Consider the following 25,411-nt stretch of genomic DNA (forward strand, 5'->3'; position numbering starts at 1 on the left):
ATTACTTCAGTTTCAACCGAGCAGGCAGGTGTGCATATGGCCCTGTATACGCTTTTCCTAACCACGCTTGAATTATAATCTAAGCGAAGATTTTCTCGCTTCTCGCTTTTCGCTTCTCGTAGTTCAAATCGTTGAAGCGGCTTACCACATAAGCGACAATCGGTGGAAATAAGCAAAGCGTTTGGCGGGATTCTCACTTATTTCCACCGATAAGCCGCTTATAAGCGGATACAAACGGGGCGTATCTTTGTGCAATCTAATCCCGGCCACCATATTGATTAAGAGGGTGTTTACTTTAGTACATGTCACATCGGATGTTTCGATGCTAATTATGAGTATTAAATATAGTCTAATTATAAAACTAACTGCATAGATGGAATCTAATTTGCAAGATGAATCTATTAAACCTAATTAGTTCATGATTTGATTTGATTTGATAATGTGGTGTGGCCGCGGCGGCACTGCCCGTGCAAATCCGAGCCTATTCACGAGTAGTCGGCCCTCTCTGTATGTTCGATTGACATCTTCGAGGAGTCTGAGCTATCGCGACCGTAGCAAATCTGTCAAAGGATTCAATCAAATCTACCCGCAGCAGAAGCAGCAAATCTCGCTCAGGATTTGAAATCGATGCAGGCAAGGCAATGATATATACGTGCTCAGCTGGCCTAGGCGAGGCAGGCAGGCAGGCGGCCGTGCGAGCACACGCAAGCGGCAGTACGCCAATCAATGGAGAGCCATGGGCAGGCAGCACACGCCAGCGATTCATGCCATTGCCGTGAGTTTAATGGCGCACGACGCGATGCGAGCCGAGGAGGGGCCAGGCGAAATCATGATGTGATTGGCACGCGGCGTCTCGGTTGACACGGGGTCCTCCCCTCCTCCAGCCGCTCGCACGCGCCCATGCTGAATTCGCAGCGGAAGAAATACGACGCAGCATCAGTTCCTTCCGTAACGTACCGATGGAGAGTAATAACACGGTGGTGCACGATGCGCATTCTACGTAGGTAACCCCCGCCCCATGTCGAAATGGTTGGCAACGGCGTCGTAGAGTACCAAAAACGAGTACGGGCCACAAGCCCACAACACATTTACTCCAGCTGGAGCTGGGCTGTCGTCAAGTATGTTCGTGCTCCGTCGAACCGCTGCGGGGTACACGGGCGCAGTCGGCCGAGCTGTACACCAACGGTGCAGTTTCAAATTTGAAAATGTTCACCAGGCAGGCAGGCAGCCAGCCAGCCAGAGCGATCGCAGATCGAATCGGAAGAGTAGTTTTTGGCCAATTGGCCTGTTCTAGACTAGGACGGCTAGTGGTGCGGGTTGAAATGAGTTTTACGGGGCGAGTTATGATGCAGGATGTGTTTGAATGGATTAAAATGGATTTTAATACCTAATGGGTTGGCAGCGGATTGAGTATATCACAAATGCGAGTTGGGGCGGGTTGGAAGTGTTTTTTTGCTTGAGTTTGTATGGGTTTAATTCATAGGTTTAACTTTCAGACTTCGGCTCCTGACTTGAGATTCGTATGTAGATTTAGTCACAATACTTTGCATAAAGTAGTAAACTGTCAAACTAATTTATCTGTAGCAAATTTTGATCAATTTCTCTAAAATTTTAAGGTAGAGAAATTGACACGGGACACATATATAAGTCTACCCGCACTACTTTGTATAAAGTAGTGGACTGTCAGATTGATTCAACAGCAACAAATTTTGGTCAATTTCTGTAAACGTAAGGTTTTAGTTTTAGGGTCTTGCTCTTAACGCGGGGTCCATATATAAGTCCAGCCGCACTACTTTGTACAAAGTAGCGGGGACTGTCATACTAATTCAACTGCAACAAGTTTCGGTCAATTTCTCCAAAATTTTAAAGTGTGAACGCGAAGTTTTACTTTTATTATCCGACTCTTGATGCGGGGCACACATATAAGTCCAGCCACAAACCGCACTACTTTGCACAAAGTAGCGGATCGTCAAACTAATTCATCTGCAACAAAATTCGGTCAATTTCTCTGAACTTTTAAAGTGTGAACGCGATGTTTTAATTTTGGGGTTCGACTCTTGACATAGGGCCCACATATAAGTTCAGCCGCATTACTTTGTACAAATTAGCGGACTATTAGACTAATTCAACTGCAACAAATTTTGGTCAATTTCTCCAAAATTTTAAGGTGTGAATACGAGATCTTAGTTTTAGGTTCGACTCTTGACGCGAATCCACATATAAGTCCAGCCGCACTATTTTGCACAAAATAGCGGACTGTCAAACTAATTCATCTGCAACAAATTTCGATCAATTTCTCTAAAGTTTTAAGATGTGAACACGAGATTTGTATAATCTTATAGGTCATTTACCAAACACACGGGTTATATTAATTTGTGAGACGCGTTGAGTTGGGTTAACACAATAGAATTATGGGGGTGTGTAAATGAGTTAATTTATTACCGGTTGGAGCAGATTCGGAGCGGGTTTCAACCCATTAGCAGGCTACTCCAAACTCCGAAACCTTTTCCCCTTTCACCTTTTCCAGGACGAGGGACGGGCACGAGCCAGAGGGGGAGCAGGCGGCATGATTATTAGCTGACGTCACCGTTACTCCTCCAAAGGTATTGGACCCAGCTGTCAGTGTCCATCTATCTGGGACCCACCTGAATAATGCACTGTGGGCTGGGCCTGGGCTTGTGCAGGCCAGAGGCCAGGAGGTATCCGTTGGCTGGCTCACAGCTCACTTGCTGCTTCAGCTGCCTCGAGCTCTGCGCTCAAGTGTGAACAAAGGGAGGGGAGAGTAGTGTTGCAGGCTTGCACTGCGCGCGCCATCCTTTCACTTTGACGCCTCCTGCGTGATTCCCGGCTTGATATGATCACGGTGCATGATGGTAAGAAATGTCTAGTAGTACTCCTAGGCCATGTTTAGTTACTCCCAACTCCCAACTTTGACACTATGCAAAAAGAAGATTCCCCATCACATCAAACTTGCGATACATGCATGGAGTACTAAATGTAGATGAAATTAAAAACTAATTGCACAGTTTTGTTGTACTTTGCGAGACGAATCTTTTGAGCCTAATTAGTCAATATTTGGACAATAATTCACAAATACAAACGAAACGCTACAGTGTGCTACAGTGCTGTAACAGTAATTTGGCACCTCCCAAATTCCCCAACTAAACAAGACCCTAGTCCTAGAGAGATTGCACAATTCATCTGCCACGTGTGGGATAACATAACATTTGCTCGTGGAATTTCTAGTTTAAGGGGTGAACACCCTGTTAAAGTTTAACACCTGTCACATCGGATGTTTAGATGCTAATTATGAGTATTAAACATAGGCTAATTACAAAACTAATTGCACAGATGGAGTATAATTCGCGAGACGAATCTATTAAGCCTAATTAGTACATGATTTGACAATGTGGTGCTACAGTAACCATTTGCTAATGATGGATTAATTAGGCTTAATAGATTCGTCTCGCGAATTAGCACAGGGTTCTGCAATTAGTTTTAGAATTAGCTCATGTTTAGTGCTCCTAATTAGCATCCGAACATCCGATGTGATACTGTTAAAGTTTAGCATCTCGTATCCAAACACCCCCTTAAGCTGGCATGCTGTAGCTACTAGCGGCAGCGTGTCGAGCGAGAACCATTAGCGATCGTGTTAACGGCTGATTGCTTGCTTAAGCTGCAGCGGTGGAAGGTAGAGAAGGACGGGGTTGGAAATTTGGGACAGGATTCGTCGACAAGACAAATATCATGCGCCTCGGTCGTGGCGTCCGGAAAGCGGAAAAGATGCCTTAAGCCTAGGGCCGTAGGGCTCGTGAGCTGCGTGCGTGCTGCTGCGTTCGTGCAGCGGTGGACATGTCGTGTGAGTTCATTTCAAAAAAAGAAAAAGAGAAGACATGTCGTGTGAGGATGCGTGCAGTGCCATCATCGTGCACCGCGCGCACCAAAAAACATGGCAAAGAACTGAAGAAGAAAGAAAGGATGGGATCTCACTCATTCACAGCTGGATGGAGGACCCTCGGGAACTGCTCCTAATTGGGAGTACTTGCCACTACTAGAACGCGAAGTAGATTGGTGGTTAACAATGTACAAATACGCCATTAGCGCTGGACGTCACTAGATGATCCTCGGTGTAAACAATGACGATCAAGCACTTGCTTTGGCTGCAAGGGCTAGGTCATGAAGATTCCTTTTCTCTCGGCTGTGTCCTTGTACGTCGCCGAGTCCTTGACAGAGCAATTACCAGTGCCCTACCAATGTTGGGTGTCACGTACTTAACAGATCGCCAATCAGAGCGCAGTACCAGGCGGCCACTGGAGCTGGATCTACGCGACAGCCGTGTATTCACACCTCTCGTACAAGCGTACGTGGAGCGACTGCTACGAAGGCAGTACATGCTCCCGTCTAGCCATGAGAGCACTTGAGCCTGCAGCTGCTCCCTGTCTTCTGGGTACCCTGCCAGCTGCAGGCGTGCGGTAGACGAAAGCGGGGTATTTCCATCTTTAATTCTTGTTATTACTACCCTGCAAACCCTGTTCGTACGAGTGCCCGCTCGCTCTAGCACGGTAAAAACCTGCTGCTGTACTCTCTTTTTACCCTCATTCACTTCTCACTTTGGGGGTGTTTGGGAACACCCTATTAAACTTTAACACCTGTCACATCGGATGTTTGGATGCTAATTAGGAGTACTAAATATAAGCTAATTACAAAACTAATTGTACAGATGGAGTATAATTCGCGAGACGAATCTATTAAGCCTAATTAGTCCATGATTTGACAATGTGGTGCTACAGTAACCATTTGCTAATGATGGATTAATTAGGCTTAATAGATTCGTCTCGCGAATTAGTATAGGGGTTCTGCAGTTAGTTTTATAATTAGCTCATGTTTAGTCCTCCTAATTAGTATCCGAACATCCGATGTGACACTGTTAAAGTATAACACCTTGTATCCAAACAGCCCCTTTCTCTTTACCGTGTCACGTACCCCTCACGACCACGACGGAGCGATCCGAGTGCCAGCTGTTTCCAGCCAGGACCGCATCACTCATGCGAGCAGCGAGCGAGTAGTACCCGTAGCTTGCTGCAGCGGATGACCAGCAGCAGCAGCGGTTGCGTCCGGCCGGGTAGCTGCACCGAGAAAAGTGGGCCGAGCCGCAAAAGTTGCCACGCCGATGGGCCCTACCTGCTGCCGCACGCGGGCCCCCTATTTCGCAACGGCTACCTTGGTGGCCTCCGACGTGGCGTTCCTAGTCACGGGCGACTCTTCCACCGTAAGCCAACGCCTCCCCACTCCTCCGCTTGCCTATATAACGGCCGCCGAGGCCATGGCAATGGCTCATCTCGATCGCACAGCGGCAGCCTCCCTCGCTGCTGCAGAGCAGAACACACCCCGGTAACAGAGCAAGCGCGTGGGAAGAGTGTGCCTTCGGGGCAATGGCTTTGCGGAACGGAGGTCGTGGAGGCTGGGGCGCGGCGGCGTCGCTGGCCGTGGTGGTGGCGGCCGTTGCGGCAGTGCTGGGCGCCGGGGCTGCGGTTGCGGCGGCGGCCAAGTTCGACGACGTGGTGCAGCCGAGCTGGGCGAACGACCACATGGTGTACGACGGGGACCTCCTCAAGCTCCGGCTCGACGCCAACTCCGGCGGCGGGTTCGTGTCGAAGAACAAGTTCCTCTACGGCAAGGCCAGCGCCGACCTCAAGCTGGTGCCGGGGGACTCCGCCGGCGTCGTCACCGCTTTCTATGTGAGTGAGTGCAGGCCTTGCTTTCGCTTTGTTGCCCTGTACTAATGTCTGCTAGTGCTACTGAGCTTCAATGCTGCTGTTTTCCGTTGGGCATTAGTACTGCATTTGGCAACCCAGGCATTCATCTATGGCCTCTGCATTTCTTGCTGTTCTTAGCTGCATTTACGCATTTCTAAAAGACCAAATGCCTGCATTTGGAAAATGTCTCTCTGCCAAAATATTGAATAATAAAGTTATCGAAAGCCAATGCTGCGACATGCTTGCCATGTCTGTCAGGGGGATGCTGCCAAGAACTCATTTACAAAGACAACGGCACGTGACCAAGTGCAGAGAGAGCATCTAGTGTGATGCAGTGGCTTTTCTAAAGCAAAGATGATGCCACTTTTACAAATCTATCTCCCCATGAAGTAGATTTACTCTGTTACTGTGTTAGGCTGTTAGCACTCCTATGCACTTAGTATTAGCTTGTGAAACCTCTAGGTTTGTGAAGCTGAAATTGCGCTATTTGCTTTGGCAGTTGTCTTCGGGCGGGGACAAGCACAACGAGTTCGACTTCGAATTCCTGGGGAACACGAGCGGCGAGCCGTACCTGGTGCAGACGAACCTGTACATCGACGGCGTGGGCAACCGCGAGCAGCGCATCGACCTGTGGTTCGACCCCACCGCCGACTTCCACACCTACGCCGTGCTCTGGAACCCCAGCCAGGTGGTGTTCATGGTCGACGACACCCCCATCCGCGTCTACGAGAACACGTCCTCCCGCCACGTCCACGGCCACCACCGCCACGCCGCCAACACCAGCACCACCGACTCATCGCCGCCGCCGTTCCCGGGGCCGCAGCCGATGGCGGTGTACAGCTCGATCTGGAACGCGGACGACTGGGCGACGCAGGGCGGGCGCGTGAAGACGGACTGGTCGCACGCGCCGTTCGAGGCCACGTTCCGGGAGGTGCGCGTGGACGGCTGCGTGTGGGCGGCCAACGCCACCGACTGGGACGCCGGCGAGGTGTCCCGCTGCACCGGGTCGTCGTGGGGCAAGGAGGGCCGGTACTGGTGGAAGGAGAAGGAGATGTCGGAGCTGAGCGTGCACCAGAGCCACCAGCTCGTGTGGGCGCGCGCGCACCACCTCGTCTACGACTACTGCGTCGACACCGACCGCTTCCCCGTCCAGCCACCCGAGTGCGCCGGACGCTGATCGGAAGCTGATCTGATGGATCATATCATCTTCTTCGCTGGGATGTCGATCGATTATCATCGATGGGGTCATGGAACTGCTGGTTTCCTTTCACCTCTCTGGCTTCTTGCGCTTGGGAATGCAGCAATGGCTGTCTGTACTCTGTAGTGAGGCTTTGCATTGGCTGCCGTGTGTGGTGATTCTCCGGGTGGGTTGCGTCAGTGGAGGTGTCTTTTGTAAAAACATGTTGATGATGGGAATGAACGATGCTGCGGCGCTCTGTTCCAAAGATTTGTTCTCTTCTCTCTCGTGCCATCTCTTCAGCCCTTTGTGAACATTTACCCGCCTAAGTAACCATCTCGATTGCGCGACGAATAGAGTTGAAGTCGATGTGGTCCGTAGCAAGCTCATGTTTCACCACGATGAAAAGTCAGTCACGGCCGTCTCGATCGAGGCTCGTGCAGTACTTGAATCCACTTTTACTGCTGCTTTTGAATCGGGTGAGGTGGGAACCCTTTAATCATGAGTAAGTTCAGACTTCAGAGCTACACATACGTTCAGGACACAGTGCTCGTGGTCCACTGAATACTGATCGCGTCGAGCGCACGCTGCCTGCGAGCAGCGAGCCCCTCTGTGCAACTGCACCAGAGCAGCGGCAACAATGGCTTCAGAAATCTGGTATCCGCGTTGCCATTTCTCCGATCTTTCGGTTACAACTACAATACAACTTCCGGCGCTCTTGATTCTGCGCCGAGAAAACCAGTCGAATTCAATTCTCCCATGCCCAGATTGCGCGAAGCTCAATGTCGCCGTGCTCCCAAGACTCAAGGTCAGCACTAGACACTTTTCACAGTTTTCACTACCAGCGTTGTGGCCCTTCGCTTCGCTTCAACCACGCATTCGATGCGATCATGCAGGGTGTAACTAGAGAGTAGTAACTGTTGGCTAACTGCACACTCTGGTGGTCCATTGACCGATCGATCGATCGATCCATGGGCCAGTAGAGTCCAAGCGCACGCTGCTTGCGATGCGAGCAGCCAAAAGATCAACAAGGAAGCGACAATGGCAGCGAGCGAGCGAGGTCACAAGTCAAATAGGACGTGTCAGGTCAGGCCCCGGCTGGGTAGGGTACATCACGAGCCAGAGCGCCGGACCAGCCTTTTGCTTTTCTGCAATCCTGGATCGAGGCTCGTCTTGTCCTCCTTCCGCCAACTTGCATGCCATGCATGATGCAGAGGCTGTAGAGACTAGAGAGCACAGAGCACTAGAGTGCAGCATGTTCCTTTGCAGCGGTGGCCAGCTTCGACTTTGCACATCAACGATCCGGCGATAGAACGTTGCAGTTCATAATGGGACTGCGGAAGGATGTGGATTCACTGGATTGGCACGGTGCAAAAGAAAAAAAAAAGGTGACGCACGAGTCATGTGTTAGCACTGGTACAAAACGAAAACAAAAGTGGAAAATTGCACAACTTGAAGCGTTGCTGCTTATCAGCGAAATTACGAGCAGAAATGACCTGTTCTTTTTTTTTCTTTTTCTTTTTTGCTTCCCAACCTTTTCAGCAACCTAGCTAGTGTTCTGCAACGCTTCCAAATTAGACGCTGCTGGTAAAAAAAAAAGTTATCTGATTGTGCCTCTGCATGATTAAGAACATTCCTTAGTCTTTTTTAGATAAAGGATAGAAATCCGGTTTCTATATCCACGAGTGGATATATACGACCAAAAGGAGTGCTTAGACTCTAAAACATGATTAGAGTACTTAGATTTCAAATCTCAAACTGAGAACACAAGATAGAAAAAAGCTAGAAAGATTAAACTTCAAACTTCTTCTGCATACTTCCTTCACTCAAATCCTCACGAGCTTCTTGCACGGGGACAGGAGCACCCCCACCATGGCTAAACTTGAAGGAATGGATCCCATAGCAGCGACTCCAACAAGGATGTGACGTTGAGTCGTCACCGTCACTCATCCAGATAGCCGGAATAGGTTTTCACCTGGAAAATCCGAGAGAGGTGGGAGTCGCTTTGGCAACGCTTCTATGGAAGTAAACGCCGTCCGCAGACGTTGCCACTGCCGCAGGTTGAAGAACCCAGCACAGCTTTCGCCGACGACCTCCGTACCCCTACCTTCACGCCGTTGTAAGGCAGCCGCCCCATGTAGCCCCAAACCAGCAGCCGCCACGCGACCTTCACATCCATTAGTCTGACAGGCTCTTTTTTCTTTCTTATTTTTCTTTTTTTTTCTTCCCAACCTTTTCAGCAACCGTGTTCTGCAACGCTTCCAAATTAGACGCTGCTGGTAAAAAAAAAGAGTTATCTGATTGTGCCTCTGCATGATTAAGAACATTCGTTCTGTTTCCAGGGAACTTGTCAATGTCTGTGCTCACCTGTTTACGTGCTTCCCCTCGGTTTTGTTCCCCTTTCAACTTTAAGCAGTCCAACACCAGATTTCTCAGTGACAATGTATGATGATCGTTCTCGACTGAATTTCGGTAAGCTTTGTTCAGACTTCCGAGCAAGTGCCTTGGCTTGAAATTTACTCTGCCTCCATCTGTACCATTTCAAACCAAAAAAACAGTCATGTCTCCAATCTTTGTGGATAGTCGTGTAAGAATAAGGGATAATTCCATATGATTAAGATATTCTGATTGGGTCTCCGCATAATATAGAAACTGTTAATGTTCATTCTTGTTTGAGTGAGCATGTCAATGCCTGTACTCACGTGGCTCTCAATCGGTTTCTGCCTCTTTCATCAATTCAATGAAGCAGTCAAAGTCCAGACTTCTCAATGACAACGAAATGCTCTTCCTCGACCAGATTTCAATACGCGCTTACGTTTTATACGTTGTCTCGGCGGCGAGACCTACTTATCTTGCCCTGCCATCTCTCTCTGCAGTCCAGTCTATGGTTCCATGCAGCGTTTTTCCGCTCACGTCGGAGATGCAATCCTACTCCGACAAGTTCGCCTTCCAGGTGACGGTCAGTCCCAGCGAGGTCAGCTACAGCTACAGCATCAAGGCAGGCGGGCCCTTGACTCGACTCGTCCTGATGGACACGCCCTTGATCCAGCGCTTCATCTGGGATCCGAGACGCCATTGGTGGACGCCAAGTGCGGGCCATCTGGCCTGTGCAACCAGAGCGCCGCGGCCACGTCACCCTCGTTCTGCAGCTGTGTTCATCAAGGATTCAGCGCCGCCGTGTCGCCGCCGGACTGGAACATGGACGACACGTCGCGCGGGTGCCGGCGGAACGTGCCATTGGACTGCGGCGGCAGCAGGAGCTCGAGCACCGACTGGTTCGCCGCTCTGCCGGGAGTGAAGCTGCCCGACACGCTCAACTCGTCGCTGGACATGGGCATCACGCTGGATCAGTGCAGGGCGAGGTGCCTTGCCAACTGCTCCTGCGTGGCGTATGCCGCTGCGGATATCCAAGGAAGCGGTGACGGCAGCGGATGCCTCATGTGGCCAGAAAACCTCATTGATCTACAGTACCTAGGTGGATGGCAGACCCTGTACATAAGGCTGGCAAAGTCTGAATCAGGTATGCATGCAGAAGCAGCACAAATCTTTTATGATGTTGTTAGGCTATTGCTCTACATTTCTACTATTTTTTCATGAGAAAGAAATTACTGTTTTACGGTATGTTTACTCTACATTACAACTCTAGTATTAGTATGATGTTCTACTTTACTGGTGTGCGGAATTACTGATTTACGGTATGTTTACTCTACATTACAACTCCAGCACTCAAAAAGTAGGGACCGAGGAAAGAAAAACCGCACTCAGCAGGATCCCTACTCAGGTCCTCACTGTAGGAGGTTCAAGCCCCTTCTCCTACGGGTCTCCAGGGAGGCCCCTGCTCGGCGGTTTGTTCATTGGACCGTGCGCGCCTCCCCGTTCTCCTCTTCCTACACGGGCCCGAGCCCCGCACCAACCTGCCGCCTCCGACGCACCACGCCCGGTCAGCAAATCGAGCAGCACGCGGCGCAAATCGAGCAGAATGTGGTGCAATTCGAGGAAAGAGAGACAGACGAACCATGGACATGGGAGACCGCCGCTCGAATCGACGCCGCACTGAGGCCCGGCCACCTCCCCCGGCCCCGCCGCCCGAAGCCCCGCCGGCGTCCAAGCTCGGGCGGATCTGGCGATGCCGCCCGTAGGTCGATTCCCGCCTCATTTGAAGCACCCTAACGCTCTGTTTTGCAATCAAAACGTTCTGTTGGGAGTATGATTATCTATCTGTTTGCCTGCTACAATTGTTGCACCTTCTGGTCGAAAATGCATAAAACTCCCACCGAATTCTAATTGCTAACGACAGAACAGTGAACACAAGCAGACATTTGAAGGAACAATTAACCATTTCAAACGTGCGGTAATTACTACCTGCATGCAGGGCAAGTTACCCCGAGGACACCCGCTCCTCCAAGGAATAGCCGGGAGAACGATTGCCGTGAAGAGGCTTAGACGGAATAGTGATATTCCGGAGATAATCGTCAGCTATTTCACTAGAGAAATGCAACTGATTTCCGGACTGAAGCAGCACCAAAATGTCGTCCGGCTTCTTGCCTACTGCAACGAAGACAACGAGCAAATTCTGGCGTACGAGTACATGCACAGGAGGAGCTTGGATGCCTACATCTTCGGTACCCAACTACTGGCCAAATGCAGACAGTATCCCTTTATGAAAATAGTGCCATCTATCTCCTTGCCTGAAGCTCTGAATAATGCTCCTTGTATTCTTGAAACTGACAGGGAAACGTAAAGAACGCTCTCTGCTGGAATGGCGAAAGAGGCTGCAAATAATTCTTGGGATTGCGGAGGGCGTCAAACACCTGCACGAGGGAGAGGGATCGGCCGGCAACGTGATCCACAGGGATCTGAAGCCGGCCAATGTGCTGCTGGACGGTGGATGAAATGCCAAGGTGGCGGACTTCGGGACGGCAAAACTGCTCCTTGCCGGAGCAACAGGAACTCGGGCAAGGATCGGCACGCCGTAAGAAAATTGCTGTTTCTCTCCAATCAGGTTACTCTTCAGTATCCACTCCATCTTTTTTAATGGAAACTCACTCTGCTCATGATGAATTTTATCGTGCCAAATGGATATATGGCTCCAGAGTACGGGGGTGTTTGGATGTTTAGGACCTCCTAAAATGTATGTCACATCGAATATTCGGAGGCTAATTAGGAGGACTAAATATGAGCTAATTATGAAACTAATTACACAGATGGAGGCTAATTCACGAGACGAATCTATTAAGCCTAATTAATCCATCATTAGCACATGTTTACTGTAACATCACATTATCAAAACATGGACTAATTAGGCTTAAAAGATTCGTCTCGCAAATTAGCCTCCATATGTGCAATTGATTTTATAATTAATCTATATTTAATACTCCTAATTAGTATCTAAAGAACTAAAGAAACAAACACCCCCACGTCCAAAGTGACGGTGGCGAGACAACGTTGAAATGCGATGTCTACAGCTTCGGGGTCACATTGACGGAGACACTGAGTGGACGAAGGAACTCTGACAGACCGACGAGACTCGTCTCAGAAGTAAGTTAATATCACTGTTAGGGCAAGTGCGTCGGTATTATCTCGTATTGATACGTAATCTTAAAATGACTTAATGACAAACAACATGTACTCCTATCTGAGAAATTCAGTTACTAATAGACTGTCAACATTTCTTGCAGGCCTGGAGGTTGTGGGCCGACCGCAGCGTCACGGCCCTCCTTGATCCCGCGGTTACACCGGCACCTGCCAGGGCCGACTGCAACATTTCTACGCAGATGCATACAGGTCGGTCTCATTTGCGTCCAGCAGCAGCCGGACGACAGGCCAGCCATGTCCTCTACCGTCGAGATGCTAAGCAGCTCCAGCTCGGAGCTTGTCGAGCCCACGGCGCCGGTGGTCAGCTATAGAACTTTGGCTACGCTCCTGGAGGAGGCCGATATCTGCAGGTCGACAATGTTTGAAACAATCAACTTTACATGAGACTGAGAGGGACACACTAGCATTGTATTGCTGCTTATAACTAGGATGAAAGACTGAGCACCAGACATGAATGCACTGTCGCAAGGAAAACTCTGAACGACTGGAAATCAGGAAGATGTAAAAATCATGTAATGCCAGCCTCGAGCTGCTGATCAGCTGAAGAATTTCGTCGTGCACAACGGCCCATGAAGCCCACATAGGTAGGATAGCATACAGCAAAAACGGGCCGACGAGTAGTACCCAATATGCTGGCCACTGACAGAGATTAGGACCACCTCGTCTGCCATCACGCGCGTAAGCTAGCTTAAAAGTTCAACTCCGACGCATTACATCACGACCTTACTTGAACAGGATCTGTTCTATAGGATCGTACCGCTGCATCCTTGACTTATAAGGAGGTAAGCTCTTAAGCTTGGTTGATGACTCAATGACCTGTGTGCCAGAGCGTGATTAACGGCCAGGATTAGAGCTGTGATGCTCCATCTGCTCCTGTAGAGGATCGTTCCTGGTCAGGCCTTGCCCTACCCCGGGGTTGGCCCTCAGGTTGTCTTGACAGGCTCCTTTAATTTTTTGCTTATTTTACGTCTTGCAAATCTCTGTCGTTCTCATACGTCTTGCACATCAGTCATCTGTGGCAGAAAGCACTGCATTTCTGTAACACATACGTTATCCGCCAATCTATAGTTTTTTTACAGCAGCCATATGCAGCAGGTACAGATACGTTGCCATTCTGAAAAGCTTTGTATGCAGGAATCATGCGTATTGCGTACAGAAAGCACAAGCCTAATGTCTAATTCAGTTATTCAGAGCTAGTGCCAACGTATAATTGTCCTGAAAATTCTGCAATCCAACACCTAACTGAACATTGCCACACCACTTATCCAATCCATCCGGTTAGCCGCAGATTCCTGAAAGTCCTGAAGTGCCTTTTGCGATGAAATGAGTGTGCATGGCCATGGGCGGTGTGGCGGTGGGTGTTGCAGCGGGGACAAGGGCTCATGGAGCTGATGGAGCCATATGTCTCGCTGCAAAGCCTTTCGGTGGTAGCCCCCGGCTCCCGATCGATCGGGCCCTTTTCGTGATCTACTAATCCCCCCAAAAGCCGCCGTGCACATGGCGAGGAGGATGGCTCCCAGCCCCGGGCCAACTCGCCGTGTCTCCTGCCGGAGGATTCCTCTGACACCGGCGCCATGGCTCCAGATCCTTTCTTTGCTGCAGGTTGCAGTTGCAACACACGGTCTCCTCTGGAACAAGACTTGTGGTTGTAGGAAGATCTGATCTGATGAGCAGCCCTTTGACTATCTGAGGTGAATGATTGCAATTTAATAAGAGCATCCGGTCCAGACTTCAGAATCAGACCTAGTAACATGGTCATTCCCTGGAGACTTGGACTTGCCATGCATGATGCATGCATGGCCCGGCCCCGCCTGGTTGGTAGATGCATGTGCACCGCAGGCCACAAGTTCCTTGTCGCTGGAAAATGGCGGCAACACGGTTCAGGTCCAGGAGCAATTGGCGGCTTAGGACCTACACCTTCTCTCTTCTGACTTCACTTCTTTCACGATTTCTGTAGACTAGTACCAAAGCTCAGGCAGGAGTAATTGTTCTTCCCTGATGGCAATAACATCGTGCAAATATGAAGGGATGAGAATGACTATATTGTAATTATGCTCTTCTACGGTGCATAATACTACTACTTAATAGTATATAGTATAGAGAATGTCTAACTGTACAGTAATTATTATACTGTAAAAAGTGAGATTTCAAATGGAATGATCCTGTGGACTTTATACTAGTGTCAAAAAAAAATAATAGTAATGCTATTTATATTCTTTTACCATGACATCTTGTACTACCCATACCCGCTCTCGTGCCACGACTCGTCGTCCGAACTCGGAAGGGACAAGCAGGCCGATTGCTCTTTCTAAAGTTGTCACAGGCCGAATTAATCCTGATGCCTCTCATACTCATACATGTGGTTAGGTTCAAAGCGGGGGTGTGGTGCGTAGACAGAGAAGAAAGATCAGGCTTGGGTTCAGATCTATCTGTACCATACGAAAATCATCGATCAGTGTAGAAGAGGAGGATGCATGGAGCATTAGCATTTCTTTTTCTATTTTTGCCACCTCACTTCTTCAGTTCTCCCTGGATTGATCTTGCTGTTTTCTTCTGCTTCTTGTTGCCTTCGTTTCGTTCAGCTTTATAGTGAACCAGATGAGAGGCTTGACGAGTGACGACTGACGACGCTCATCACTTGCTCGGGCAGAATGCTTGATGGCGCGTCGTCCTGCTACACCTACCGAGCAACCACCGGTTCATTGTGTATTTACTGTGCTGTTACTTGCTATAGTACCACAATGAACTGAGTCATTGAAGCCAGTATAGCAGGAGGAGGCACTGTTGTTTGGCATTCCTCTGGACAGCCTGGTTGGTAGTCGGTAGATGCATGTGCATCTCAGGACCCAAGTTCCTTGTCTCTGGGAAATGGCGGCAACACGGTTCACGTTCAGGAGCAATTGACGGATCAGCTGGGACGTACGCACACCTTCTCTCTTCTGACTTTGCCTCCTTCCACGATCTCTGAACACTGCGCCAATCTTGGACGGAGCTGCACGGACGGACGCAGAGCGATGCGTTGTGTTGCCATCCTTTGTCAATGTGTACCTGAATCTCGATCGTGGAGTCAACCAGCGCTCATGATCCAACTGCATGCATGGCACGCACGCACGGGCTCGAACCGAACATGATCTCATCACCTGGGATCATCATTCCATGGATGATTCGTGTCGAAATCAAGATCCAACTACCGCCCTATGAATGAGATGCACGAATTTACCTAGCTAGCTAGCTAGCTCTATTCGTTGTGTATGAATGAACTCGATCGCATGATGGAAAGAAAGACGGCAGCTGTGACAGTCGAAAATGAGTCTCGAGTGTGTCTTCTTCTGTTCATATGCTGTTGCTGTTGCTAGTGCCTAATAATGAGGTAAGCACCACCATGGTCAGGCCAGTTGCATCATATACATTTGGTGATTTGGGGCGCTGGCAATACGCATCTTGTTGTAGGGACGTTCGACTGACATCATGCGGCGGCCATCACGCCGGTGACCGGAAGGCTCGCCGGAGTTGCTGCCATCATAGCCGGTGTCGGGGACAATTTCATTCAGCCCGACAGAACCTAGGACGATGATGCACAAAGGAAGCCTCGGATGATTCTCCTGAATGACTAATAAAATGAGACGATCCTGAACAAATAGCTGTATCGTTCAACCTTCATGTTACGATGATGCGGCTTACGCGTAACGCTCGCGTCAGCGAGGGAGAGAGAGAGAGAACGCACACAGGGAATTTGTGATGTAATCTACAGGTGACTCGGCAGCAGGAAATTCGAGGCAAAGCAGCAGCATAGTATATCCCATCCAAGGAAGCCAAAAAGGAAAAAGAAAAGGAAAACAAAATGCTACTAAAAAGGCGGGGGTCAAAAAGGGCTTGACCCGTGCACCCAGGCTGTGAATGCGATAGACACTGGCCCATCCGACCCGGCCCATCTTACCTAACACAACCACGACGCGCCGGGCCCGGTGGTCAGCCACCGGGCGAGCGAGGGGAGAATCTGTGGGCCTCTGGGCTGGCGTCAGAGCCCACCCGAACTGTTGGCATGTGCTAGCTGCCTAGCTTGGGGGTCGTCCATACCATGAACGAGTGACTACCATGTCGATCGACCGGGGAGTTTTCCGACGGTTCACACTCGCAACATCATTAAAGCGAAGCAGCAGGAGTAAACATACAGGCGCAGAGAATGAAGGAAAGGAAAAAGGCAACCTCGATTATTCAGAACCAGAAGATCGTTCTTGCTGGATTTTCGGTTGCATGAGCAGTATCTGGATTCTGGTACCGGCGTACTGGCATGCATGAATGTCCTTTCATTTGTTGGCATGGTACGTGCGGTGTATCGCAGACTGACTGGACTTATGGGTTGACTAGTAGGAGTATAAAAGCAGGCAGCTGTAGCATCAGGCGAGAGCGTATTCTACTTACGGCGGCTCATGTGAGCTAGCAAAGTGTGTTTCCAAGTGCTGGTGTTAATCTTGTAGCTAAGCAGAGCTGGAGATCGACGGCACACATGCGAGTAGATTCTCAAACTCCTTTTTGTGTGGCTGTCGGTTGACCTTTGGGTTGGACAGATCTCCCGGATCACTCCGGAGTCCTCCTAACCTAGCAAGCTACATGCATGTTAGGCAGGCGCACACACTCACACTCGCTGCAGTGCCATGATTTGTTTATTTTTTTGTACATGTATGCGCTGACAACACGAGTCGGGCGCTTGCAACCACCGCTAGGGTCCAGGCAGGCCGAGCTAGCCGGCCGGCACCTGTCGGGGAGAAACTCTGAAACAAAAAAAAGGTCAGCGCACGCTTTGATCCATTGCGACCCCGGAACAGCCAGGGAAACTGTTTAAAAAAAGGAGCCCGGCGTGCCGTGTCAACGCGGCGGAGCCTAATCGCCCGTCGTCGCGTAGCTAGCTAGGGCCTGATTCCGGCCAGCACGTCAAACACGTCCGCCCTCCCGTGCTTAGCTTTTTCCCCTGGCGCGATCGTTGTCGTCCTAACCCGACGCGACGCGACGCGACGCGACGCGATGCGATGCGATCGGGGTCAGCGGCGACCCCGTCTCGTCGGCGCGTTTGGTTTGCTTCGCTCGTTTCGGTTCGGCGCGTGCACGTGTTACACAGCACGGGACGAACTCTCTCGCGTGGGGCCGTCGTGTTGCCGCTGGTGTGGCTGCTTGCTGTGTGGCCTCAAGTGCCGCGCGCACTCGCGCCCCGGCCGTGGGCGTGCCGCCGTGTACGTGCGTCCCCCCCCGCGCACGCACGCCTGCGCCGCCGTGTCCTTCTTGTTCCGCGCGCGCACCACCAACCGGACCGGGATTATTCTCCGTCACGGCGGGGTGCCCTCGGCGGCACGGCAGGGAGCGCGCGCGGACAGGTTGCCGTCCACGGCGACGACTCCACCACCCACCACTGCACGCACCAAGTTCTAATCTTTTTTCTCGGCTACCCCCTGAGCACCTCGATCAGGAGCCGGCCTGTGTGTGTGTTAGTGGCTGGGCCAAGACGTGGACAAAAATTACCGCAGCTCAAGATAACTTTCTTTGCTCCGTAGAGTGGATTATTTTGATTGCACGCGACTAACAACGCCTCAGTGTAATAACCCTGATGATTACCTGATGGGGTCGATCGAGCGGGCTAATCCACCATCTATCCCACTGCGGCGCAACCAGCCAATCCCGTGACGAAAGGTCGTCGTCCCCAGGTGGCCAGGTTCTGCGAACAATTGCTATACTGCAACTAGCAGCAGCTCACGAATCCATGTCCGATCGATTCTGGCATGTATTCCGCTGCGTGCTGGCAGGGAATGAGTAAGAGTTTGACCTCCCCAGCCCCAGCCCAATGATTCCCTCGCTCGCCCCCGATCGGGATGGTCAAAGCTTTGTCGAGACGTGGCAGCGACGTCAAATTAGGACACGGGGGGGAGGGAGAGCATGCTGTGCAGGACTGTCCCTGTCCCGGCTTTTGACTCGGCCTCCGACTACGGCGCGGCCTACTGGATGCAGTGAGGAGAGTGATGCGGTGTGTGGTGTGGAAGGCCTGGCCGGGGACGCCGGGAGTGGGCGGCTAGCTTTTTCCGGGCACGCGTGCGACCCACCGGGCCCCGCGCTTTTGACGCATACGGACTCTCTCCCGCCTCCGCCACTCGCCTTCGCCGCCGTGCTCGCGACCGACCTCATAAGCATGACGTCAACGAGCCTTCGTCCCTTCCCTCGCCGGCCGGGTCGCCTGCTAGCCGTAGGCCGGCCGCCGTCTTTCTTCGATTCAGAGCAGAGTAGACTTTGCCAGCCAGCTAGCGGAATGTACGCCGAAAGACGATGAGACATGCATGCATCAACTAGCAGCTTCTACCTGCCAGTACAGTAGCACGTACGTATTTGTTACTCGCGTACTGCCAGTCACCGAACCTTCTGTACAAAATTTGCGTCAAAATTATCCGTCAAATCTTCTGCGCGTACGTGGACGGCCATGACCATGGCGTGTAGATTGCTAGGCACAGTAGACAGGAGGCAGGCGTATCTTGCTGGCTGGAGTATGCGAGGGCGAAAGAACACGAGAGGAATACCGAATACGTACAGATATACTACAGTGGTTGGTTGGTCTGGGACTCTGGAACGAAGGAATATAGGTTCACGCACAAAATTCCAAAAAGAAACGGGCAGATCATCGAATCATAACAGCCATGGCAAATCCTGCACGAGGGGTGCCTAACGCGATTTGAGCCCTGAGGGGGGTACGTTCTCCCATCACATCAGCTTTACCAAACGATACCGATATCTGTCGTCTGTAACTATAGTTTTTCACTTTTCAGAAGAAAAACTATAGTTTTTTTTCCTCAAAGTTCATCCAAAAGAAATATTTTTGCCATACATGCATGTGTAGTCCATTTTTGTTTTCGCATCTGTACCATTGGGATTGGGATTAAAAAATTGTCAATAATAATCAGGTGGGTAATTTTTAACGCCGAAAGCCTCTGACTTTTTTGAATTAGCATTATCTACCGACTCCCGTACATGTATACGCATGCATGCTCCCAGCTGCCTTATTAGTAATCTTACAACAAACCAAACTGCAAACAACACCCTTTAAAAAGAAAGAAGAAAACAGCTAGCATATCATCATTCGGAGACACTCAAATACAGAATGATTCAGCTAGCTACAACCAAACTAATATAACATCATGCTACAATGACAGGTGTGCTATAAAATATGCTAAAAATCTGCGGAGTCCAGGGGCTGGTACGTAATTTCGCGTCACGACGATAGCGATGTTAGGTTTATCTTCTAGTGGTCGGAAATGCTCATAACAGTAAAAGTAAATTAAAGGTGATGGGCGAAGATAAAAAAAACAATTATAGCTGAGAAAGTAATCCCCTAGAATTATATAGAATTCGATCGGAGGAGAATATGGCACACACGAACAAGACTTCTGGGTACAGGAAATTAGGTGCATCAGTACTACTACATGCTCCAGTTCAGTAACCCTTTTTTTGGTTAGGTGAAATTAATCATCAAACATTCCCTCTAATCGGTGTGATTTATTTGCTTACGTTGCTATCGCAAGACCTCCTTTCCGAAGTCAATGCCTGCTTTGAGATTGCTTAGAATTTATTCTCTAGTATTTTAACAATTTGCTTGTTTTTAATTTGTAAACAAAAAGCAACTGCATGCATTTTCACACGGACTCGACACGACATCTAGTATGTCCTGATTCTTATGTGTGAAAAACATGGGGAGCATAATTCAATTATTGAAGACCTATCTGGTTATATCAACTCCAATATAAATGGAAGAATCCCAAAAATCGGTGCCGCTGACCGGAGCATGCACAAGAATGGAGACAAAAAAAAATATGGAGAATGAGAATTTAAATTTTGTATAGCTAGATTTGACATGTTCATAGCAATGACATGGAATATTTTGTCTAATCTTCTTTGTTCAGCAAATGGCAATAATATACGCATTGCATAGTTATGACACGTAGCGTTTCAACAGAAAAGGAAAAAAAAAACAAACAAGCCATGTGCTCCGATCCCTATCGAGGCATATCACCAATTTGCTCACTATGTCTCACTTTGAACCACGTACATTGTAGTGATATTCCCTCTACAAGCACATATACTAAATATTTTGGACAGCAGCATGATCTTCAAAATATCTTTTGATGCCATTGTATAAAAACAATAATAATCTTTAATTTTAAAGGCAAATCTACCTATCTTATTTTTTTATGAGAGCTTGATACGTATATTTTGATAATAAATTCAATAAAAATTTTAAAGTGCTTGAAAATAGCATCGTGTAAATATTTTCTTTTAGAGTGAATCGCACAAGACAACATGCTGAAACCATGCTACCACTTTGTACCTGCACAGTGCACCAAGTTTTGGTCCAAGAATTCTCACTTTGCACCAGGTTTAAGCATTATTACACTGCACTGTGCTCCAAATTGTTTCTCAAAAGCATCACTAGAAATTGCCGTAATATATGATAGATGGAAAGAGAGATCACACCAACAAAAGATAAAGAAGGGGAAAATCAATCCAACAACATGACCACTGCACGAGCTATAGTACGACTCAGCACCAAGTTTAATTTAGTCACACATTCTCACTTTGCACCACATTTTATCCTTGAGTCCTAGATCCACATGTAGGCCATATGGATAGTCTTGAGTGTTGCACTGGGTTGACACAAGTGTACCTGAGAAAAAAAAGGGTTGACACAAGTGTAGCTGACGTGGTGGGGAGGGATGGGGTTCTGGTCATAGGTATGCTAAAATGGCGGCAATGAAGGTATTGTAAGTGAAAAAAAAATGTTGAGAAGCTATAACGCATCGAACAGAATATTCGACTAGGAGCAGCATAGTGCATCTTAGAGCTATGAGATCGGAGTTTATATTTCATCATGTAATCTTATTTATGTAAACGGTTCACTCATCTCTCTCCTTATATGATATGGCAGTGCTCCTACCCCTTTACGTTTCAAAAAAAAAGAATATTCGATTAAAATTGTGAAACGAGATAATCACACATCGCTCTGCGTTTCACATTTTGTAATTGAAAATTTGGCTCTCGCTGTCATCGTATTTTTTTTATTACGACGATCCACATTCCGAACATGGATTTTCCACTTGGCCTTGTGGGCACAAGATCGACCTTTTGCATTATAAGGGATATGTAGAAAGAATCGTGGGTTGGCGAGAGAATTAACAGTTGGATGAATGTCATGCAAATAAGATGAATAGTCAAGTCATATGGCCATACATGGATGCGGTGCAGCCTTTCCCTCCACATTCCCCAAAATACCAAGTTCATTTGTCATACTAAATCGCCTATGTGGTTGACATATATACGATCCCAAAGGGTCATTACCTCATCCAGTGCTAAGAGTTGGTGCAAAGTGTTAATTCTTCGCTAAAACCTACTGCAAGGCGCAATCAGTGCTTGAACCTGAGATGTGACAATATGGTTTCAAAACATTTTCTTCAACTTTCGGTAAAAAAAAACATTTTCTTCAACTCAACGTTTCATGGATGTCAAAAACCTTAAACCAAAAGGTGTTCATCTTTTTTTTCTAGATGAACCCTAACCCTAAGAAGCTCTACAAGGCAAACGAAGTAACACTACCTGCTAAACCAAAGCTAAGAATTATTTTTTCGATGCGTGTAGAGAATGAAGCATTGCTATGGGCGCGGTAGCAGTACTACTACTACTACTACACTTAGCTTAGGGTCGTTGAACTGCCGATGGATCATGATCAGTTGCACCAGAATTGCCTGACGCAATTCCGGAAGACCGCCTAACGACTGCGCCGGTTAAGCTCAGCAGCAGCTGCTCCGGTCAGAAAGCCAGCCGAAATTCTCCCTCCCTCCTTTGCAAACGGTTTATATATACACAACCCACACATCCCCATCCTTTCCACTACTCATCAGCTTGCTCAGCTCAGCTCAGCTTGCTTTCCCCTCCCTGCAGCTTGCCCAACCCAACAAGCTAAGCAAGCACTCACCACACACACACTCTCTCTATAGCTGGCTCGCTGCCCCTCCTACGGGCGCGCCAATACCATCCAAGAGACGGAGCAGGTCATCGATCCATCGACGACGACATGGGGGATCACGCCGAGATGTTGCATGCCGCTCCGGCCGTCGTGTACACCGGCGGCGGCGCCGGCGCCGCCCCTCATGGCGGCTGGTGGACCGCGGCATCGGTGCCCACGGCGACGTGCTCGACGGAGCTGGCCGGGTTTGGCACGTGGTCGTCCGCCCTGCAGGCTGCTACTAGCTACGATATGGCGGTCGAGGGGGCCAAGGCCAAGAGCGCCACCACGGCCTCGTCGGAGTCGCCGGGGAACAACAGCTCGGTGACCTTCCAAGAACCGACCGGCGTCGCCGATCCGGTCGGCATCAGCGCCGCCGTGCACCAGCAGCCTCTTGCTGGTTACGCCGATTGGACACATCCCTACATGTAAGTTTAATTTGCTGATTGATTGATTCTCTTCTAGACTCGATTAGCCACCATCTTGCTACACATCATATGATGATGTTCAAGCTACCGCTATCACATGGCGCTGAGATCTATATGCACAACAGGAGCAGTGGCGCTACTCTGCATGGGTTCCTGCAAGATGGTCACCAGGACATGAGCTCAAGAACCGAGCAGAGCCCCATGGACGCATCAACCTTGATGAACCCTTCATCGAATAACCTAGCCCTGCAAGTGCAAGGTCACCAACAAGAGCACCAGCTGCTGTCCAGCTTCGGATCCGACCTGCTCTTGTCGCCGACCACACCCTACGGGTTGCAATCTTCTCTGCTAAGAAGCCTCTTGGAGCCGGCAGCGAAGCCGGCTTTGCCGGGGTTCCAGCAGTATGATCAGTACGGCCAGCAGATTTGCCAGCAGGCGTCACCGGCAGCTGCGAGGTTCGCGCCGGGAGCTATCAGGGAGCCACTCCAGTTCACCAACGACGCGCCCTTCTGGAACTCGTCTGCTGCCGGGTTCGGCGTGCCGGCGGCGGCGGCGGTGCCTGACCAAGCTAGCGTACGTTCTGCTGTCAAGCCATCGCCGGCGCCGCGTGCAGCAACCCTTACATTAAAGGTCGGTACATCTAAAAGATGCAATTTTTTTTTATTTGAAGACAACGGCAACATTAGCTAGCGAGCTAGTTAACCTAGACGTAACAATTAACCTTTGTGATTATGTGCAGACTGTGTTGGAAGGAGTAGGAGAGTCTAGCTCAATCATCAGCAAGAAGAAGGCGAGCGGCGAGCCGGCGTTCAAGAAACCGAGGCTGGAGACGCCGTCGCCATTGCCAACCTTCAAGGTACGTCGAAAAACCTAGCTGCTCCATTTTACCCACGTACGCTAGGTCGCTAGCTGAACTCAACCTGGTTTCTTAAACTTCACCGCGCATTATTTGATGTTGTTTATATATGATGCCACAATTGCTTGAACACCCAGATGGATCTTTATTTGATAAAGCTGCATGTGTGCAATACATTTCAGGTTAGGAAGGAGAAGCTAGGGGACAGGATCACTGCACTCCAACAACTAGTCGCCCCTTTTGGAAAGGTGAGGGAGGCTCTTCATGACTAATGCTGACTATATTACAAACAAAGCTAGTGCTTGGAACTATGTTTCAACATCTCTTCCCTGCAAAAGAGCTGCTCCTTTCTCTGCTCCTTTCGAGATCTAGTTAACGCAAACACACACGAACTCAATCTTATTTCTCGATGCGCGTGCAGACGGATACTGCATCGGTGCTCCATGAGACCATCGAGTACATCAAGTTCCTCCACGACCAAGTTGGTGTAAGTGCGCGCGTCCAGCACCATGATTCCCCACCTTTTAATCATAGCACATCTGAAGCACCAGCTCGCATGTTTTCTCCACAAGAATCATCAGAACACAGGACACTGGCCGATCAGAGCTGCATTTGACATTGTGTTTGCTTCTTGTTTCTGCAGGTCCTTAGTGCTCCATACTTGAAGAACGGCCATCATCATCAATTGCCCCACTTGAAGGTACAGTCACTGTGCATATATGCTGCAGGCTTGCTCCTCCTTTTCATTGTGATAGATCATGGTACTTGCTGAACAATCTGTTCAAGTGTGCTGATCGCTTTGCATGCGTGCGTGTCGTTTCAGAGCTCAAGTCCCGAGAAGTCCAAGGACAGTCATGGCGAGATATCACTCAAGGGCAGGGGGCTGTGCCTGGTCCCTATATCCAGCACGTTCGCGGTGGCCAGCGAGGTGCCCGTCGACTTCTGGACTCCGTTTGGCGCCAACTTTAGGTAGAAGAAGCTCTGATCAGAAGTGTCGTTGAACGAATAGCCAGCAATCGCAAGATCGACCGGCCTGAAGATCGATGTTTCTTAATCTCGTCTACTAGTATATGATCATAATTCATAGCAATAGTACTAAGCAGCAGCAGCAGCTATGGCAGTGACAAAAGCACACTGAGCTAGCAGCTAGCTAGATGAACCTTTGGAATGAGTGCTTGAAGACTTGGATTCATTCTCCAGGTTCATCCATCAGAGAAGAATAATGGATCAGCTAATATATTTGAGAGGACACAAGTCTCTACGTACTGATCGTCATCAGCTTCTAATTATGATTGGTTGTTAGGTTTCATCATTGGGTAGTTGCGGAAGGATTTGTTAAAGATGTGTAATGGTTCTAGCTTAAACTAGTGATGATGACGATGGATCAAAGTGTGTAGCAGGTTTCTATTGATTGTACTACCAAATAAAAGTGGCATCTCTTTGATTGATCAGCCATCGCTTTTGGCTAGCTTCTCTTTTGAATCTAAACCACATGTTTTGATATTCTAAGTAGCGCCTTCAAGAATTTGTGCAGATGTGTCGTCTTTAGGTTAGATAAACATTGCCAGA

General features: G+C 49.2%; 3 protein-coding genes and 1 non-coding gene across 5 annotated transcripts; all 4 read left to right on the forward strand.

Moving 5' to 3' along the window:
- Positions 1-5,320: 5,320 nt before the first annotated feature.
- LOC117865971 (xyloglucan endotransglucosylase protein 6) lies at positions 5,321-7,201 on the forward strand. 2 transcript variants are annotated; one of them, XM_034750254.2, is made up of 2 exons: positions 5,321-5,742; positions 6,256-7,201. In XM_034750254.2, exons 1-2 carry the CDS (start codon positions 5,433-5,435, stop codon positions 6,942-6,944), a joined length of 999 nt encoding a protein of 332 aa, XP_034606145.1. In that variant the 5' UTR covers positions 5,321-5,432; the 3' UTR covers positions 6,945-7,201. The 2 variants fall into 2 exon arrangements, with proteins under 2 accessions (XP_034606145.1, XP_034606146.1); XM_034750255.2 differs by having other exon boundaries at positions 5,323-5,738.
- A 2,652-nt stretch (positions 7,202-9,853) lies between these two features.
- Positions 9,854-11,825, forward strand: LOC117863599 (receptor-like serine/threonine-protein kinase SD1-8). The gene is made up of 3 exons (XM_072295359.1): positions 9,854-9,935; positions 9,983-10,453; positions 11,665-11,825. The coding sequence occupies exons 1-3, from the start codon at positions 9,854-9,856 to the stop codon at positions 11,823-11,825; spliced, it is 714 nt and encodes a 237-aa protein (XP_072151460.1).
- A 1,420-nt stretch (positions 11,826-13,245) lies between these two features.
- LOC117866027 (small nucleolar RNA U3) lies at positions 13,246-13,471 on the forward strand. The gene has a single exon (XR_004642727.1). It is a non-coding gene; the product is annotated as a small nucleolar RNA U3 (small nucleolar RNA).
- An 8,961-nt stretch (positions 13,472-22,432) lies between these two features.
- On the forward strand, positions 22,433-25,293 carry LOC117863596 (uncharacterized). Its single transcript, XM_034747398.2, has 7 exons — positions 22,433-22,986; positions 23,112-23,616; positions 23,726-23,842; positions 24,025-24,090; positions 24,264-24,329; positions 24,486-24,542; positions 24,666-25,293. The coding sequence occupies exons 1-7, from the start codon at positions 22,628-22,630 to the stop codon at positions 24,813-24,815; spliced, it is 1,320 nt and encodes a 439-aa protein (XP_034603289.1). The 5' UTR covers positions 22,433-22,627; the 3' UTR covers positions 24,816-25,293.
- The last annotated feature ends 118 nt before the right edge of the window (positions 25,294-25,411 follow it).

Source organism: Setaria viridis, chromosome 7 (genome assembly GCF_005286985.2).
Source record: "Setaria viridis chromosome 7, Setaria_viridis_v4.0, whole genome shotgun sequence".
Classification (NCBI taxonomy): Eukaryota; Viridiplantae; Streptophyta; class Magnoliopsida; order Poales; family Poaceae; genus Setaria; species Setaria viridis.

Excerpts from the sequence above, each read along its gene's own strand:
- LOC117863599 (XM_072295359.1), top strand. The coding sequence starts at position 9,854 with ATGCAATCCTACTCCGACAAGTTCGCCTTCCAGGTGACGGTCAGTCCC. Across the intron at positions 9,936-9,982 it reads CAGCTACAGCATCAAGGCAG|CGCTTCATCTGGGATCCGAG; the intron begins GCGGGCCCTTGA and ends CCCTTGATCCAG. Across the intron at positions 10,454-11,664 it reads GCTGGCAAAGTCTGAATCAG|GGAAACGTAAAGAACGCTCT; the intron begins GTATGCATGCAG and ends TGAAACTGACAG.
- LOC117863596 (XM_034747398.2), top strand. The coding sequence starts at position 22,628 with ATGGGGGATCACGCCGAGATGTTGCATGCCGCTCCGGCCGTCGTGTAC. Across the intron at positions 24,091-24,263 it reads TAGTCGCCCCTTTTGGAAAG|ACGGATACTGCATCGGTGCT; the intron begins GTGAGGGAGGCT and ends ATGCGCGTGCAG. Across the intron at positions 24,330-24,485 it reads TCCTCCACGACCAAGTTGGT|GTCCTTAGTGCTCCATACTT; the intron begins GTAAGTGCGCGC and ends TTGTTTCTGCAG.
- LOC117865971 (XM_034750254.2), top strand. The coding sequence starts at position 5,433 with ATGGCTTTGCGGAACGGAGGTCGTGGAGGCTGGGGCGCGGCGGCGTCG. Across the intron at positions 5,743-6,255 it reads CGTCACCGCTTTCTATGTGA|TTGTCTTCGGGCGGGGACAA; the intron begins GTGAGTGCAGGC and ends TTGCTTTGGCAG.